The sequence below is a fragment of the Diadema setosum genome, chromosome 10, assembly GCF_964275005.1.
Source record: "Diadema setosum chromosome 10, eeDiaSeto1, whole genome shotgun sequence".
Classification (NCBI taxonomy): Eukaryota; Metazoa; Echinodermata; class Echinoidea; order Diadematoida; family Diadematidae; genus Diadema; species Diadema setosum.
The window spans coordinates 10,080,357-10,100,294 of record NC_092694.1 but is presented as its reverse complement, the minus strand read 5'-3'; the positions used below and the strand labels follow the sequence as shown (position 1 = coordinate 10,100,294).

Sequence of the window (19,938 nt, the reverse complement as noted above, 5' to 3'; positions counted from 1 at the left end):
AATGAATCTATCCCTTCACTTATTCTACCAAAGTCACAAAGAAAATTGCAGTATACTGTAAGTAAGATAAAATGTTGACATTTTAAACATTTATATGTCTATGACTTGATTTTGAGGTGAAAAGAGTGATTTCCATCACACTTTGGATGCATCAGTGATCAAAGTACAACCTTTTCAATCTATATTTGTTAGGAAGAGAGCAGGTGTTAGAAAACTTCATATAAGAATATTGATGGCACTAATATTATTTTTTTCTTGCAGTTATGGGCAACAAATGTGGGATTCAAAACATCAAGTCTCAATGAGGGGAAGCATCAGAAAAACTAGGTGAAAAATTAACTTTTTTTCTCAATTCAGTTTGCAATAGACATTTACATAAAAGTGGTCATCAAACTATGCACACTTTATGTATAATTTCATTGATCTTCAATTGCCAACTTGTATCTATGTTCTTCTGCTAGCTTTTATGCAACATGCTGGGTGTATTCATCATCAGACAGGGTCATATGTTTTGTGCTGTCTCGACAAGATATGGAACAAGGACCGGTGTTACCGGATGTCACGCTGTGTTTGCATTCAACAACTGGGGAGTGCTCCCATGGTGTTGGCATGCCCAGGTCCTTGAGGGACATGGGATAGAAGAGGGGTACAAATTTTGACAGTGTAATCTGACCCGCAAGTTAGGGATTCTTCATAGGTTGCAGGTTAGATTTTGACAGGTCAACGTGTTCATATGTATGCAATAGTTTCAAGTGCTTCATAAAAGTGGTATTTCTGCATTAAGATTAGTGTGTCATCTATGTGACAGTGTCTGTCCTCACTCCTATCTGTCATTTGGTCCCAGTTTGAAAGGAACATGATAAAACTGCAAGCTTTGGATGAATCTCTGAATTTTGAACTGTCTTTCTCAACCTCATGCTGCTTTAAAGAATTGTGTCAAAACTGTTTCTAATCTAATCCACACTGCCCCTAGCACTGATTCTTAGCCAGATGCAGTGATTGCAAAGCAGTATACATGTACCTTTCACTAAAACTCCTTTTATGTGTTTCAATCACATGAAAAGGCACATCAGAGCCACATCATTATCAACCTGTCGCAGTTCCTGCTGCATGATGGCTCTAATACTTTAAACTATTAAAGTATAGTTTAGTGCTTGACCTTTGACCTCAGGTCAATCCTAATTACACTGTCTTTATCACAGACAACATACTCTCAATTATTGAGCATCCAATTTTTCTGAAATATGTTGTCGTGATGATCTACCATTCATGGAGCAATGGTAGTGGGATTCTAACTCTTTAAGTATCTTAATATATCTGGGTGAAGACATTACGTGTCTTTAGATTTTGTTCTGTGTTTGAAATCTGGTCATGAAAAGTCACTTGACTGCCCTTAAAGGTCAAAGAGTTTCTCTCCTCACAAATAAGTTGTTGCGATGATAGGGTGATGGAGGACAGTGAGGAGTGTGGGCCTTGGATTCCTGCTGAGCTCTGTATTGGATTACCCAAGACTTCCAAAAACCACACGCCCCAATCGACATCATTGTCTGTTGATTAGGGTCACGCCTACAAAATATCACTCGGCCGTGAAAAGGTGAGATCAGATTTCAGCCTCTTGAGGGAGGAATAAGGGGGAATGGAGAACATTACTTGCCGTATCGCGAGCAATATCGCAGCGGTCATCTCAATTTTATGTTATATTATGTTCGGTGTACAATTATGCTCTTGGGCGTGGAGAATAATATGTCTCATATTTCTCCTATTAGCAAGGGATATTCTGTGTGGCTACTTTACAATTTGTCTTCAAAGGATATTTCTTAAAGGTAGGGAATCCCATTTGCATGCCTTAAATGAAGAGTTGTATAAATACAGTGGTATGTTGAAGAGAGTATCATTTCAGAAACTCCCATAAAGTATTGAAAGTGGAAGGTAACATTTAGTACATTTTCATTGACCGTTAGATCTTGAATTGAATTTTTTCGGGGCTCACCGTAAATTCCAGTACATTACTAGGCTACCTTTGCAGACCCATGCACTGCATGTGTGTCCATCATGTATATTTTGTGAAGAAAGTTCATCAAAACTTACAAACATTTTTATATACATTCTTGCCACACACTCTATATATGTTATTACATCAGCTCTTATACTTTTAGATTTGTGTTTATAGATAAAAAATACAGAAGACTGCAACAAAAAGGCTTAAGTGTGGCTGACACACAGAACTACTGAGTAGTTGAGTTTTGTGCATTATTCAAAATGTAGATAACTGCTGACTTCCAAATTTCTCAGCAGTGGCCTAAACAAGTCCCCTGAGGTTCATATTTAATGTTTTGCTGCATTTTGGGAGGTCTGTAAAAGGTATCCCCTACCTTTAAGGTTGTACTTTATGCTCTGAATCTCAACGGCACACCTACAACAAAATACTGTACATATTCAAAACCTTACAATTATAAGAATTGTCTGATTATCTACTTTATATCCATTAATGTCTCTCTGACTTTGTCCTCATTACATCTTTCCCTCTTTCTGTGTCACTAATCTAACCTCACAAGGGACCCTTTTTTTGGTCCAATCAAAGTTAATCTCTGATGTGACCTTTTTGCGTACATTCCCCCAGACACAGCTGTCTCGGTGTCTTTGACACAACATCCTTCATCTGGTTTGGTTTTTCTTGAAATTAAAGAGAAAAAAGTTGCATCTTTCTTTCTTGCTTATATCAAATATTCTTTACTATATCATGTTTTACCTTCTCTGATTCAGACATGATTACAATCTCCGATAAACCTAGCACCTTTGTTGTTCAAAATCAATGCTAAATTGTCAAATTTGGATAAGAGCAACACAACTAATACCAAATTCTATTTCCTGCTAAAATCTGGGATGCCATTCGACTTCTATTCCTATGAAAACTCTGCTTTGTCACATGAATATCAAAACTCTCGGGATATGGATTTAACAGGTCTTCAAAGAAAAAAATCAGCCTCCAACCTGAAGTCAACCTAGTATTCAACCTGATGTCAATGCAAGAGATTATTTCTTTTTTTTTTAAATCAACATACATAGCCAACATCCATACAAAGCAAACAAGTTGCTATTAAAACTCTTCGAGAGTGGATATGAAATTCATCAAATTTATGGGTTAATGACTTTCAGTTTAGCTGAGTATTTAAGGGCAAAAATTATGACTTGCTATAACTGCATGGTTGACTTTCTATTCAAGAACTCTATTGACTTTCTATTGGTTGACTTTCTATTCAAGTTGTAAAGTTTCTAGAAAAGGAGATGCATCTAATACAAAGCACGTATACATGAAATGTCAGAGAATTTCATTTAACTTTTGATTGATAAGGAAATGTACAAAGGTCAACAAAAAGTGATTCAAAAGAGTATACACAGACACAGGCAAATATATACAAAGTAAATCAAGTATACATATTAAATATTCACGCAAACAGTAAAAAGACCTGCAAAACTTGACAGACTGTGCAGCGCTATGAAACACGAGTTCATGCAAATACTTAAAAATCATATCTTGGCATATAAGTGCCAATGTCAAGTTCCACATTCACAGACAAGCAGCGGTGTGTATTCAACAGTTGGTATTCTGTATCAGCTGAGGTGAATTTAAGTACATAGAACAATCAAAACCAGAAATGAATTATCTCAATAAGAATCCATGCATTGGTACAAGCAGCTTATACAGGTGTAGCGTACTATTGTTTCATGACAGACAAAGAAATTTGAAAATGTACTGTATGTGTGGGTTTATATACATGATCTATGACTAAAGAATGAAGCTGCATACAAAGAAAAGAAAACAACAACTCTTTTATAACCACAAACAGAAACAAAGGGGTCATGGTATCCCCTAGTTGAGCAGAACAATAATTTTACATCTTCTCTTGACAGGTATGCAAGATTAAAGAAGAGGACACAAGAGGCTGTCATCATTGGTATAGTTGTGTATTAACAAGACAACTAGTACTTGTGTGTGTCTTTGTGTATGATTGCTCCCTCCCCATCTGTTTATCTTTCATCAAGCGTTTTCACCGAACGGAAGAACATACAAACACAAAGAGCAGGACAGACAACACTGAACATTTCACAGACAGAGTTGCTGCAGGGATGTAATGTTACTGCACGTCCCTCTATTACAATATACCAACATGACAAACAGCCCAGTTTCAAAGGAATTTTGAAATTAAAGTTTGCTACATCTATCTACATCTACACAAAAAGGGGGCGGGGGAACGGAAGGCAGGTGGCATGAGAAAGAAAGATGTCGAAAGTTATATGTCTGTCCACGGCATGCATGAGGGTGTTCAACTTTCGACCGCTAAAAGGGGGCAAAGTCTCATCTCCCTGAAACTAACCTGAGGCCGAACCTGATTTTTGAGGGGCATCAGTTTTTTGAGAACTTTTTTCGGAGGGCGACGTTGGGGCAGTCGTCGCCCGTGTGGTCTGTTTGGCAGTCGACCTCAGCGTCGTTGTGGGTTGGGTGGTCGGAACTTCCGAGTTGAGCGCAAATCGAGAAAGATTTTGAGAAATAACACGTCTCTTTAGTCCAACAACCACGACTCGCAAAAGATTATTTGTACTTACCTTTCAGCTCATGCAGTTGATATTGAAAAGGAAGAAATTTTGCCCACATCAGTCTACTCACAGCATTAGAACATAGTCCTTCAAAAGACATCCCAGACACTTAATAGAGAAAGCAGTTTAGTTTGATGTAATGCATTTGTTATTTCTAGGAGCTTAAAGCTTGAAGCAAGAGGCATACTATGGACATTTTGCTAACTGGAATCAATGGTACTAAAACATTTATAATAGTGCATGGAAGCATTCAGTCTTAAAACAGCATTGGTTAAAAGTGATTCTTCTATGAAGTCTATCTCATTACTAAGCAAGATATGTACACTGTACAAATTTGTAGCAAATGAAGGCATTAAAGGATTTACTAAAAGCACAAACCAGCATATACACATACAACGGTAAGATCATTTTCATATTACTCTTGAGTTGCTTAATATCATGAGTGGTCCCTGTTGCACAGCACAAAAATATACTATCAATTATCAGACAGCAAATTAATCCTGTCATATAGAGTATCACACATGACTGCATGGGTGTAAGAAATGACAGAAATGTAAAACTGTTCGCACACAGTACAGCCCTCTGCCAGAAAGGACCATACGCAAGTGGGTTAATTGTATTTTTGTTTTATACACTTCCAGCTACAAGGACTTACAACTCTGTAAGCAACAGGGCCCTGGAAAGAAGAAACAGCTAGCACTGCCATTGAGAGATAATTAATTTATGAACTATCGTATCAGTGCCAATATACATTGCATGCATGACCAGTCGGTCATTGCAAGGCAGCCACACCAGCCTGCCTTCAAATGACCGATGCCGAGTCTGTGCATGCATGCCAACACATGGCATGCTAACCGTATGTAGGTTGGGATTATGGTGGAAATGGTTGCCATAGTAACCTAGTCTATAAAAAGGAAATATAAACCTGGATTAAACAGATGCATGGGTAGCCCAGCAAAGGCCATGGAACATTCGATGCAGACGGAGGCATGCTTGCATGCATATAAGTTTCGGAAAGCTAATTCTGCATATTTTCTATGGATGATGAAATCTGATACAGAAATCTGAAATCTGATACAAGACATAAAGATGATAATTGCTAATCTCAGGCTGGAGAAAGAACTGAACTTTTGTGTTTTCGAGCAAAAACACTGGGTCTAAAATGATATCAAATTTCACCTCATGAATTCAGATGTGTACTGCTAAAGTGAGTTCAATACTTAACATCACTTGATATCAACAATAATCAGCAAACACTGGTGTTGATATGATTGTTTGACACCATTTCAACTACTAGACATTATTTGAGGCAAAGCACCAACATTGATAATGATTTGTTTCTGTTGTTTTTCTTTTTTTTTCTTTTGTAAAGACTAAAGGGAAGGGTTGGTATAATGGAAATCATACATACATGTATGACGTAAGAATGAATGTTCGTGTATTACAAAAAGTATGATTATTTGACATGATTCAACCGAAGGAGTGGCACACTGGCTTGGCTGCTGCAAAATGCACACATTAAACTGATTAAACAGTTTCAGTGGGATGCGAGTCTGTGAGAAAAATCACATCATACTGTACATGACATAACATCGGGCACATCAGTGAAATTTCTGATATGGTTGATATGTACCATTACATAACACAAACTTTTGTTAACAAACAGGTGTAAACTGATTGATTTGAAATGTAAATGAAATAGACACCTGTTAACAAAAAAATGTCTTAGATTAATTGATAAATTCGTGGAATACATATTTGTGAATGATATATTGTAGATGCATGTATTGTGGTCTCACACCAGGCAGAAACATAAATTTAGTGTTGAGTCATGTAACTCCATGGAGTTATTTGATGTGCATTTTACCTGCCGCAGTGGTATTCAGATTTTCTGGCATTATGGCTGTCGAGAAAAAGGTGGACACTCTATCACTGAACACCTGCATCAAACAGTAATTCCACATCACATTAAGATGACTAAAAAGACATAGGCTGCGTTTATCAACTCACATCTGGCGCAGAATAAAGGTTTTCATACAATTTTCAGAGAGTTTTGGGCAGTTGATTAACACAGAGCTGTTTTGATTATGGGGATAGAAACAAGTTTCTGAAATGCCCCCTAAAAAGGTGCAATTGCAAATGCGTTTGAGCCAGAAACACGTGTATGTACAGTTGATAAATGCAAAGTCATTTTAAAACGCATTCATAGCTTGGACCTGCCCATGCTAACCACTTAGAAAACAACTGCACATCTCTGCTCCTTGAGTTAAACTGCGCAGTGGAGCTGCTCAGTGGCAAGGCCTCCCAATTGACTCACAACAAAGTTGATAATGGCAACAACTCGCGAAACGCAGTCTGAAAAACGTTTCCAAAGAGGTTTTGATAGTAGATAGTACAATGCATTTCAAACAAGGAAAATTTGATAAACATGGCCATAGTACAACAAAACGAACAGCATGGCAGAGGCCTCAGGAAAATTGGACATAAATTATGGATTAAGTTTTTGAATCGTACTGTTTCACAGGTTTTCACTAAATGGTGATATTGGCTGCAATCATATAAAATGCAATGTAGCTGCAGTATAAGATGTTCTCAACATCTAACTCTCACACGCATATCCTCATTCATCTGTACCACCCATGAAACACAAAGAATACCTGAAAAAAAAAAATGCAAGAAATAACAAGTGCCATAGTTCATTTTTTTACTGGCCAGTATGTTAAACTCATAATTGCCATTCCTTTTCAGTACTAGTGACCTTCATTGAATAAAGAGGTGCTGCTGATTTTTTTCCTTTTTTTTTTGGGGGGGGGGGGTAACTTGTACCATTGCTACAGACAACAGTGGACAATAATGAGAAGAAATAGCATGTCCACCACAAACCTAATTGTAAGGAACTGGAATGAATACTGACCCTCAAAAAAAAAAATCCTTACAGACAATCTACAGAGAATGACCACAAGAATAAAATGAGAGAGTAAAAAAAAAAATACAGACTAAAAGGTAAATGCATAATGGTAACATTAAATGCATCTCATCAAGATTATATCATCTCATTTCAGAATGTTCTTATGAATTGAAACCTGGTGGACATCCTGTAATTACAGAGAATTTGATGCTGGCTGCACACTGTCCGGTTAGACTGACCCCTCGCTTGAAGTGACTGCTGGTGAAACCATATTTTATTATCATTATTTCCCTGGGAAAATAGGTGCACGAGGTGTGACCAGCATCTGTTTTTCTCTCACTCACTCTATTTTCCTGTTGTCTGGGGACTACCATAATGGTCATCCCATTAAAAGTCTGGACAATTATGGTCAACAACTGACCAAAACTGACCACAACCGATAGGGAGAAAGACACATGGTGTAGCTATCAATGTAAGCCCTGCAAAGACTGTTTAATTGATAGCGTCTGTCCCAATATTTATATATACACACACACACACGGGGTTAAATTCTCAAGTAATGCATTCATCAATAACTTAATTGTACGCAGTATGGGAATGCTGTTGTTATAAAAATCATGAACAGTTACAGCGAGTCTCCACTCAACATTCCTTTTTGTCAATCCAGAAAGATGAATGAATTTCCTAACTAGAGCAGTAAAATGGTGTTCAGTGACTCTTCTGTAATTCTACTGACTGCTCACATCATTGTACATTTACAAAAAAAAAAAAGGCACCACAAATACATCCTGGAAATGAATTCTATAAGTCTATTTATAATCCAATGCTCTGTTTTCTGTATGAGAACTGGCGTAATCTTAAACCTGTACAGAGTTCACAGATATCAATGTAAAAATCCAGCCACTTTTCAAATTGATTTCAATGACTAGGAAAAAAAATCAAAACAGGAAGGTGAGCTGAATAGGAGAGTTATTCGTTTTATAACTTGTTGGTTTTTCTTTTTCTCCCCCTCTTGACAGTGATATCAATCATAGTCATTCTTTGGTTCTCAGCAGATGGATCATAGTATGTTTTTCTCTCCCTGTACACTCTACATATGCCATATATTCCATTGAATTTAATCATTATATGCCCTTTCCAAAGGCCACTGTGATATAGTTGCTTCCTCTCTTAGTTTGGTGTCTCCATGTTTCCTTCCATGTTTGATTAATGGAGGCCCCCTTTTTTTTCTCATTCGTCTTCTTCTGAAGGATGGCACAATATGCATTTGAGACATTTATGTCTGCTTTTATCATGCAATTGTGTGCCTGGATCTTGCTCAGAGAAAACAAGTTATAATGGTCGACCAGGGTTTGTTAGAAATGTGGAATTAGATTTTATCCTTTTTGCCAGCTGAAAACATTGGTACACATTCTCTCAATTTATGACCATTATCTCTTTTTTTTTTTGTTTCAAAATGAAAAATTATGCTGCGATAGGCACTGTTTGTACTTATTTAATTGGGATAAAAATTTGGGGCATATTAAAGAAAAAAAATAGGCATATCACAAAAATTAACAATTAACATTTTGTGAGTTCCTTACTGTTGATTCATATACAGAATGGGACATAAAAGTGTTGATGACAGTGTTTTGAGGACTTTGTAGCCAAAGATATTAAATAAAGATCATCCTTTCTTTCAAACCCTTTCAAGTTTATTTGAAATCAATTTAATGTTTTGTGGTATATGAAGAACAATCTTGAGTAATAATGTGCTAGTCAAATGTACACAATTAAATTTACTGACATATAACTTTAAAACATAATCATGCAATTTGATGAATAATTCATAATTTGCTGATCCTTTCCAAAATGTAGCAGTACTTGCCACCTAGTATTCTTTCTGCAGTAAAAACTTTCCTAAAACTGAACGAGTGCATTTGAGGGGAAATGAAAAAGAAACACATTATGAGTGAAGTATTAAAGGGAGTGATTACTCACTAGTTATAAGGAATGGGATATACTCTGCATTACAAAGTCAATGGAAAGGTATGCCATATCTGGAAAGAGTGGGTCTAGGCAGGTATTTAGTCAAGTCAGGTATTTAGTTAGACAGGTACCTTTAAACTTGATGTCAATACACCATTCAATCCATAGGGATTCCAGTCAGTTGCTGGAACCATTATCATTGTTTACTGCCCTACTTGGCTGGAAAGGGAAAGACTCTCTTGAGAATAAGCAAGTCACTCAAATGCTGGGACAAGGTTATGAAATCAGAGCCTTCCAAAGGATCTTACACTTTTAAACACACAAACAACTCTTTTGTAATCATATTTATGAATCACATTTATGAATAGCATTCTAAAATGTTTGTAGGGTTAAAAAGCGTTCAGATAAAAAAAAAAAACTATTGTATTGTAAAGTCTTCTCCATGACTGCTTTATAGTGTTTGATGATATTCTATGACAACAGCTGTGTCATATTTTCTGTGACTTATCAGTTGTCAATCAAACGTTCATCTCTCTTTATGCTTTCAAACATAGGACAGCATCTGCATAAAAATATATGCACATACTGTAAAGGAAACCTGAAATTATCAAGAAAAACACAAATAACATGATTACTTGTATATATATTCTCTCCTATGATAGAGAATTCACTGTGAAAAGAAGGGGCTGAAAATGTTATGATACATGTAGGAGTTAGGTGTCTTATATAGCTGAAATGATGAATAAATATACAGTTATTCAATATCAATACTAATTGTTAATATCAGAGAGAGATCTATGCTGAATGGCAAGAAAAGAAATATTCTTTCAAGGTAATAAGAGAAATAACCACTACTGTCAGTCAACCATATAGGCCATATTTGCAAATCTATAAAAGTAAATTAATCAACCACAGCACAATAGACAATAGCTTTCACTTGGAATGTGGATGTAAATAAATAGTTGTTATTATTCTGTAATTAAATGGGGGGAAGGGATAGAATCGGTGTTACTGACTGTACAGTCAGGTGATCCTTGCTGCACTACGTATGCATTGATAAGAATAGGTCAGATTGCCTAGATCTGGATATAAGTCAAAGGAATACTGTCAAAGCATTTCATAAAAAAAGAAGGAAGAATTATGTAACTTCAGTCATATTTTCTTGGGCCCATTTTGATTTCCAAAACAGAAAGCATTATGATGGAGGGCAAATGTTTCGAGGTTTTACATCCTGAAGCCTGACTTTGCTCTTAGCATCAAACTCTATTAAAGTATCACGGAAAAAGCACTTTACAAATCTGACTCTTTTATCCCAATTTGGGTTTTCATTATCATTGCCAGTATTATTATCATCATCATTATTATTTCTATCTTTAATCAGGAAAAAAAAAATGTCATCTACATGGATGATTTCTAATACTGGGCCACTACCTCTATGCTGTTTCCCATTTCACCTGATCAAATTTTCAAATCAATTTTCATCATAAAAAGCACGGCAGCGAGGTTAAAGATAGAAAAATGTTTTGCAGGCTTCAGAAAGATGAGTACTACAATGAAAATCAATATTTTGTCAGGATGTCTTGAAAAAGTTTTTGAAAGGAGAAATAATTCCTTTTTATCACAGACTGATACATTATGGATCTCTGATCTTAAAACACAAAGAAAAACCTTAAAAATGGGCATATTAGCTAGGGATGCACAATATATTATCCCATTCCCTGCAGGAACATGGTGGCTGTTGTATTCTATGGGGATTTCAGAATTTGTTATGGAATGGGTAAAGGTGTATTTGATTACAGGAGGACATGCTCACAAACTTAAACATAATAATGTACTTTTTATGGTAGGATAAACTTCAGATTTTGATTCAAATCCAATCAAACTGTTTCATAATGGTGCAACAAGCTGCACGTAACAGAGAAAAATCTGAGTTCTTGAATGTCATGCAATGGATATTCAGATAAATACTTGCAAGACTCTTGAAACTGAATGTAGTAATTTGATATGTTATGCCCTGAGGACAAGCTATTCTACTGGGACTGAATTGAAATCAGTTGTCAAATGAAGAGAAGTATGGTATGCAAACCCTGTTAGAAGTTGAAAGGTCTAAATGTTAACAGTGTAATAATAGGATTTGTGAGTTGTTAAAGTGGCACCACACGACCTTCATGTGTTGCCCTCAGAATAAGCTATTCTACTTGGACTGAATTGAAATCGTTTGTCAAAATGAAGAGAATGGGGCTGTTCTGCAAGTGCTGTTAAATGTTGAAAGGTCTACATTGATTATAATGTACATGAAAAAGATTGTGAGTTGTTAAATTGGAGCCGCATAACATTCATGCGATGCCCCTAGAATAAGCTATTCTACTGGGATTGAGCAGAAACCATTCGTCACAATGAAGAGAACAGGGGCGTATTACAAGGGCTGTTAAAAAGTATGGCCTAAATGCTATCGGTGTTTCACAACATGATTCACGATTCATTGAAGTGCCAACAAATGATTTTCATGTTTTGTGTGTGTGTGTGTGTGGGGGGGGGGGGGAGGGGATGTAATACACTGTTACAGACAATCATGCACAATGACCACACATTCCTGTATGACAAATCTTGTGTGAATGAAATAGTAATCAGTGTTATAAGGTCCTTTAATTCACTATAAGGACTGGTGCATTTCTGTGATGAATTATTCTGTTCAATCTGGAATGCAAATGCATAATTAGCTCTCATGTAATTCTCTTTTATCTCCAATCTTTACAACAGTGCATAAAAGGGGCTAATTATGCATTTGCCATGCATACAGCCAAGGTTGTACATTGCATTTGAGATCATGCACTCTCCATATTATAATACAGCACATCAGATGAAGAAGGGAAAGAAGTGACTACAGGATGTAAAGAGCTATACTAATAGTAGTGTTTTATGATGGACAGTCTCGTTGTTAGAAGGTGAATCCCACGTGTTATTGCATTCATTTCATTCCAGTTTGGTTTGGAAAAAAAAAAATTCAAAGGCTGTTGTTACCTGTACCGTTTCCAAGATTCCCAGGCATTTTCACTGTTGGAGAATAGAAATTAGCGAGGGTTAATTTGTTGTAAGCCAGTCCAGATGAGGTTGAAGTGTTTCAGTTGAGATCAAATTTGACATTGCGTACTTTATAGTGGAAAGCGAGACTTGTCATTGGGCATTCAGATCTCTGGCAGCAGCCAAGCTCAGAAATATTTCATGCATGCTGGATTTGATTACCATCGATACCTTCATATGATCCATCTGTTCTCCCTTCTCTCCATCTCTCTCTCTCCCCCTCTCTTGCTCACTTCATTTTTCCTTCTTTTTTTAAAGCTAGTTCTTCCCAAAACAATGTCAGTGTTTCCTTCTGATTCTGTGAAGATATCTTCAAAGCCTCATCTTGTCAGAAAGCATTCATTTCTATGTTTCATTAATGTTCTCTCTTCTTAATCGCACCCTCCTCGTAATTGCTCTTCTGTTTTATGTTATATGTTTATGTTATCTAAGATTTATCTCCCCTCATCTTATTATCTCTTTCCCTATCTATCTATCTATCTATCTATCTATCCACTTTGAATCCACGCATATGAAACATGTCATTTCCAGGTATTCCAAACATTCATTAAGCAGTTATCACACAAGGTACAGCTAGAGGCCTGCTATCTGTCGCAGGGAAATCAGGCGATGACACATCTAATGGAGACGTACTTGGTGGTAAGCTGCTGTTACCTTCTGCCCCCCTGTCAATTTTCCAAACATAGGTACACTCATGACAGTGTCATATTATTGCCCACACTCAAAACATCTACTTGGTGGAGGCCTACCATAGAGAAAGAGGAAGAGAAAGCAGAATATATCATAATATAGTGATGGAGTAGATTGTGAGAAATATGGGGGAGAGAGGGAGGTAGAGGAAGAGATAAAGGCAGGGTAGAGGTAGAAACACTGATGAGGTATAATGCCTGGTGAGCATGACAGACACATTAGAGATGGAGAGGGAGAGAGAGTGTGTGTGAAAGGAGAGAGATAACATGCATTGTAGGATGAGAGAGATAGAAAGAGACGAAGAGATAATATATGGTGAGAGAGAGATAGAAATAAATGGAGAAAGGGTGAGAGAGAGATAGAAAGATATGAAGAGATAATATCTAAAGGGTGAGATGGAGAGACAGAAAGAGATGAAGAGATAATATATGGTGAGAGAGTGATAGAAAGAGATGGAGATATGACATAGGGTGAGAGAAGAGAGATATGAAGATATAACATAGGGTGAGAGAAGAAAGATATGAACATACAACACAGGGTGTGAGAGAGACAGATTGAAAGAGATGAAGATATTACATGAGAGCGATAGAAAGAGAGGGAGATATAACATAGGGTCAAAGAGAGAAGTAGAAAGAGATGGAGAGATTACATGATAGGGTAAAAAAAGATATAGGAAGAAACAAAGATATGACATAGATTGAAATAGAGAGAGAGAGAAAGAGAGGGAGATGTAACATAGGGTGAGAGAGAGACAGCACAGGGTCTAGTGCAAAAAAAAAACCAAACCAACAACAACAGAGGGCAAAAGAGGGAGGGAGACAGACAGCAGAAGGAGAGAGAAGAAAGAGACAGCAAAGAAGAAGGGACAGAGATAACAGAGAAAGATAGAGCAAACAGAGAGACAGATAATATGGAGAGAGAGAGAGAGACCAAAGAAGGGGAGAGGGATAACAGAGAGGATAACAGAGGGACTGAGAGGGAGAGAGACAGGGAGAGGTAGAAAGATGGAAGGATGGAATATATGAGGAGAGAGATGGAGAGGAGAGAAAGGGAGGTAGGAAGAAGTCAGAGCTTGAGAAACCTTGTTCCGTTCTCCACTGCACGTCTAGTGATTTAATATCTTCTCTTGATCATGGTGGCGTGACCCTCCCAGCTCAGCGTGCGCCCCCGGGGAGGCTTGTCCCGCCAATATTCATACTCCGATGGCTAAAAAGGCCGCCGCAGCAGAAACAGACGCACACATGGAAACCATGGAGCGTGCAAAAAGCCTAGCTATGTTTACAAGTCACACAGACAGAACTACTGCACATCAAGCAAGCGGTGATTTTGACACACACGGGCAAGCGTGGTTTTTGTTATGTTTTACAAGCAGATTGTCCCAGAAAATGAAGCATAAATTGACAAAGAGAGAGAGAGAGAGGGAATATAATACAACTGGAAATATCTTCTAACATCTACTTCCAATCGTTCACATAAATGTCTAAATAACGTCACAAGGAAGAGTGAGGGAAGTTGGGTAAGTGGTCAGATGCAGAAAAATCTGCAAAATTTCATGACAACAGCAATAGATGAAGAGCCAGATGGAGGATAAGGATATCATCCCAAACTACCCAATGGTCAAATCTATGCACAGACTACACTCTGAAGAGGTGAATATAAATGAACGCAAAATAGTTTTATACACAAACATTAACAAAGACAAACACACAGACAGATAGAAGTATGTCAATGAATATCGTTGTCAATGAACATCTTTGTCAAGCTAAGCTGAGACGATGGGAGAGGCAAATTAAGGTGACAGCTGGGGCCAAGAAAAAGATGTAAGACAAGAACGTAGAGGGGGAAACTTTGGAGTATGGTTTCAAAAACTAATATATCTACGAGACGCACAAACGAGGCAGCTTTGGAGCAGATGCAGTGGGATGCCCCCCCCCCCCCCCCCGTCTCCCCAGGCAATAGAAGATGGTGAGGCAGAATGAAAAGGGGGGGGGGGGGTGGAGAAGAGGGAAAAGACACAGGGAAATAGAGAGAGAAATATACAGATATTGACAGTGTAGACAGACAGAGGTTTCCCTAACAGTTGGAAAGCCAGACAAAGACGCAGCATTATGGCCTGTGGCACAGTGAATATTCTCTACATATAACCCCAAATGGGTCGCATACTAATTATCTACGAGTGCGCATTGCATGTGCAGAAGTCATGGCATGCATTAGACATTGTATGTGAATATCCTTTCTGACGCTGGATTCCATCTAAAGCTGTTGATGTGGCTCCACTACAGCTGCTGCCAATAAAATGAATTAGTTGTCATCTTGCGTTCAGTGCAACGAGGACAAACTTGCTCCCTCAGCCATACATTTAGAAGCCCCTTATCCTGAAAATTAGCTCACAGAGAGAGAAAACACATTTTGTATTATGGGAAAAAGCAGCAATACAGGGAGAAGCTGGCATTTGTATTCACTGTCCTAATAGCACATGATACTGGGTCATAATAGCAAGGGATAAAATGACAAAAAATGGCATGTCTGTTAAATAGCACTGATTTGTTTTAACTTTGTCTATGTTTAAATTGCAAAGATTGCTGAGTGCATCTTCCTGCAATGAATGCTACATTTTTTTCTCTCTCTCTTCTGTTTTTAGATAAACACTACAGAGCTACCAAGAGAATAAACTGATTCATACCAGTACTCGTAACAGGTGAAATCTGTCAGGTACAGGTAAACAGACTGAATGTACAAAATTCTCCTCTTGAGAATAGAATGATATGTCTTGGGGTACCATCTTATTCATTTTATTACTAGCCACTCAGACTGATAAAGCGCCAAACTTTGTACCGCTATGTCAAAATGTCTGTCACAATGTGCTCAGACATTACGAGTAACCTTGACTTCTGGATTTGTATTTGTTTTGTAAAGTGGGCCTCGCCTCTGTCTTGTTTAACCTGTTGAGGGCAGGCTAATTTTGTTACAACACACATTTCCCATAGACACTTGCTCGAGTATACTCGGGACTCAATGGCTTAAAGGACAAGTTCACCTTCCTAAACATGTGAATTGAGAGAAATGCAGCAATATTACAATAGAACAAATCAGTGAAAGTTTGAGGGAAACCAGACAATCCGCTCAAAAATTATGAATCTTTAAAGTTTCTGCGAAGTCACTGCTGAATGACAAGTCTAAGTGACTGCAGAATTATGATGTCACATGCATAGAATATTAGAGGGAAAAAAGATTTCACAGAAATTCATTTTTGAAAAAAGTACATATTCCCTCAACTAGTCATTTACATATATCAATATTTTAATGATAATATTAATCCCTCTGCATTCTGAAAGAGGCAAGTCACATGTTCTTTTATTATGCAAGGAAAGTGAAAATATGTTGAATTTTCTTTATAATTTCTTTATAGTGTTGTACAGATGTGACATTACAAGCTGTTGTAGTCTTCCCAACCAGCGATGGCAGCACTGAAACCTTAAAAATTCATAACTTTTGAACGGATTGTCCAATTTTTCTCAAATTTTTACTGATATGTTCTATCAATGATATTGCTGCATTCTCTCAATTTCTATCATGTTTATGAAGGTGGACTGTTCACTGAAAGGTAGAAACACCTCTTTATTAGGCTCGCAAACAATTCGATTTAAATACTAACTGTAGGTAGAACCTACGTCGACTAAAATTGCATGTGAAAAACTTTGGATTGAAAACCATCCTTGCGCTAAACCTGTTGTGAATTAAACTTAGAAAAGAAAATGTGTTACAGGCATCTTGGAGAATTAAAAAGAAAATACGCCTCAGATGTAAATTTGCTTGTTGATTGAGCACACAAATAACTGTATGCATAATACAGGAAACGGAAGGGTTGAAAAGAAAGAAGATGAATGTAGTGTACAAGTGTGTATATGATAGCCTATTATACTGTACTTTCTTTTAAGCATGTTGATGTGCAAAATTTTGTGATATTGAGGTATTAGTGGACAGCAGCTAGTCTAAAATTTACATTTGATCACGGCACAATTTGGTTTTAAAGCATGACTTTGAGTAAAAGTGCATCAAGCATTTACACCATACACACACACACACGCACGCACACAGACACACACACATGTGCGCACAAGCAAATCTTTTGTAAGAACACTATCTAGGCACCTGTACGCATGTATTGACTGGGCGTTTGGGCTGAAGTCATTGTTGGGGTAGGTAACTGTAAAGCTGTTGGGAGCAAGGAGAGCATAGAATTTCATCAATTAAAGGGATCGTTTAGTTTTGGTTGAGACATAATTTCAGGTTTCAAACATTTTTTGGTGAGATAATGAGAAATGTCTTATGAAATATGAAAGAGCATGTAATTCCAAGAGGAATTCAACCATTTATTTGATGAAAATTGGTTTTGAAATGGCTGAGATATCCAAAACAGAGCGATTCTTATAAATTGTGGGACCCAACTTTTATTACGATCGCTTTGTTTTACTTTGTTTTTGGATGTTTCAGTCATTCCAAACCCGATTTTCATCAAATAAACTTTGGATTCCTCTTAAAATGGTATGCTCTGTACTATTTCATAAGTGTTTTCTTGGTATCTTGCAAAAAGTTGAAAGCTATATTCTCATCTCCACATATACTGTACCATCCCTTTAAAGCATCATATTATGCACAACAAAACAGTTTAAAAAGCAGCAGTTTGCTTTTCATCAGGTTATTATTCGTTCACGCTTGCCTTGTGTGTACTTAGTGATTTTATTGTTAGTTGAAAACTGAACATAAAACATGGAACAAGAAAACAGCATGAAATCTGCGCTTCGTGTCACTTGCTTGTACAAGAATTCAAGTACCACATTCACATTTTTGTTAACCCATTGAGGATGGTTTGATTTTGCTACAACACACATTTCCCATAGACGCGTGGCCGAGTATACTCGGGACTCGTCCTCAACGGTTTAAAGATTATTGCAGCACATCCTCACATGCTGTCCTGCATGCTGTTTTGCTTCTATCAGGAGTCCGCACTCTTTCTCCTCAGATTTGTTTTTTCATAATCAACTTTATACCAGCTAAAGAAACAAATTGATTCAAAGAAATGTGACACAAAAGAAGAAAGAAGAAAACAACACAAAAGTTGTAAATTATACTTTAGATGTAGAGGAAAGTTTTTATGAATTACTTTGTCCATGTGAGTCAGGGTTACATGTACCAGGCACTTCAACTTTCCTTCAAATGGAAAAAAAAAAAAAGCCTATACGACTCCAGGCTATTTTTGACAAGATTAAAAACAAGATATGGTTACAGTTTATCATAAAAGTTGTTTAGAATATTATGATATAATTTGCATGGAATAAGGTCAGCATCAGTGTACATTGGTGATGAACAAAATAGAACTAACCACAAAATTTTGCTACAATAAAAAATTACAGTTCCGAACAAACACGTTGAGAACACAATATGCACTCCCATCTAAAGAACGACATTATTGCACTAATCCTGCAAGCGACAACTCCACGACAACTTTCTTTTTTTTTAATGCATCAGGATGCAAACATGTGCTGGTAGTGTAAAGTACTTGACCGCTCCTAGTCAGCCAACAAACGATATTAGATTCAGAAATAAATCATCTGAGTTGTGCTACAAACTGTGATACAGTCTGAAGAGCCACACTTCAAGACCTGGATATGTTACATACTTAGCCGTACATCACTGGAGTCACTTTTTTTTCTTCTAAATAATGAATGCCAGTATCCCATTCACAGACATTCTCAATGTGTTATTTTCTCACACAAAGTAAGTTCATACATACAGACACAGACACATAATACAAAACACACAAACACACACACACACACACACACACAAACCAAGAAGTCAACGGCACAGGAAAGTCTGTGCTATAGGAACATCCAAACCAAAAGTAATTTCTGTGCTGTGAATATCAGCTTATCCCAGGAAACAATGGCTCTGTTCTTGGTATTCAATTTTTCCATTATCATTTTTACAAATATCAGTAACTGTCATCATCATTAACATTATTTGCAGTACTTCATAGAAGTACACGTAGAAGTGGTATCACTAATTTTAAGTGAAAAATTTTAATTTCAGTTTTACAAAATAAATCCTATGTGAGATAACAAGAAGTTATTGAAAATTGCACTTCTTTGTACATTTTTAGCAAATTCTTCTTTGATTATTACTAAAAACAATCACAAATAATTACTGTATAGATCTTTGTATTAAAAGATGATTGTAAAAAAAAAAAAAGATTGTTCCACATAACAAAAATGTCCACAGGTTGGCCTACAATATACCAGCTCCATCTGAGAGTCACTGTAGCCAAGTGAAGTTTAGGAAGCCACTTTCAAAAAGTGTAAATACTGGTCAGCTTGAAAATAAACACAAACTTGAACACGGATAACATATCATGCCACACTTGGTAACTGAATAAACAGAAGAACTCGCACAAAATAGATGCTTGGAATTTAGACATACATTTAGTAGTTGTTGAGGGTCTAACTCAGTGATATCGAAACAGACAAGAATCTAAAAAGTCACCCAGGACAATTCTATAGGAGGCATGTTCATAATGTACTAGCTACTGACTTTCCTATAATTCAATTACTTAGCCTTCAATATATGCATTCACAAGTAACAAAATGAGGGCAACCTGCTGACTTCCTTCAACATTCTTTCATTGCAAAATGGGG

The 19,938-nt window shown here is 37.0% G+C and overlaps 1 protein-coding gene across 1 annotated transcript in view; it reads right to left on the bottom strand.

Annotated features, from left to right (window-relative positions):
- Positions 1 to 576: 576 nt before the first annotated feature.
- The window catches only part of LOC140233734 (cell adhesion molecule CEACAM3-like), an 84,918-nt gene continuing 65,556 nt past the window's right edge, over positions 577 to 19,938 (bottom strand). Inside the window, exons 6-8 of the mRNA XM_072313835.1 lie at positions 12,494 to 12,526; positions 4,377 to 4,511; positions 577 to 620 (exon numbers count right to left, since the gene is read on the bottom strand). Coding sequence (XP_072169936.1) covers positions 577 to 620; positions 4,377 to 4,511; positions 12,494 to 12,526 — 212 coding nt within the window. The remainder of the gene's footprint in view (positions 621 to 4,376; positions 4,512 to 12,493; positions 12,527 to 19,938) is intronic.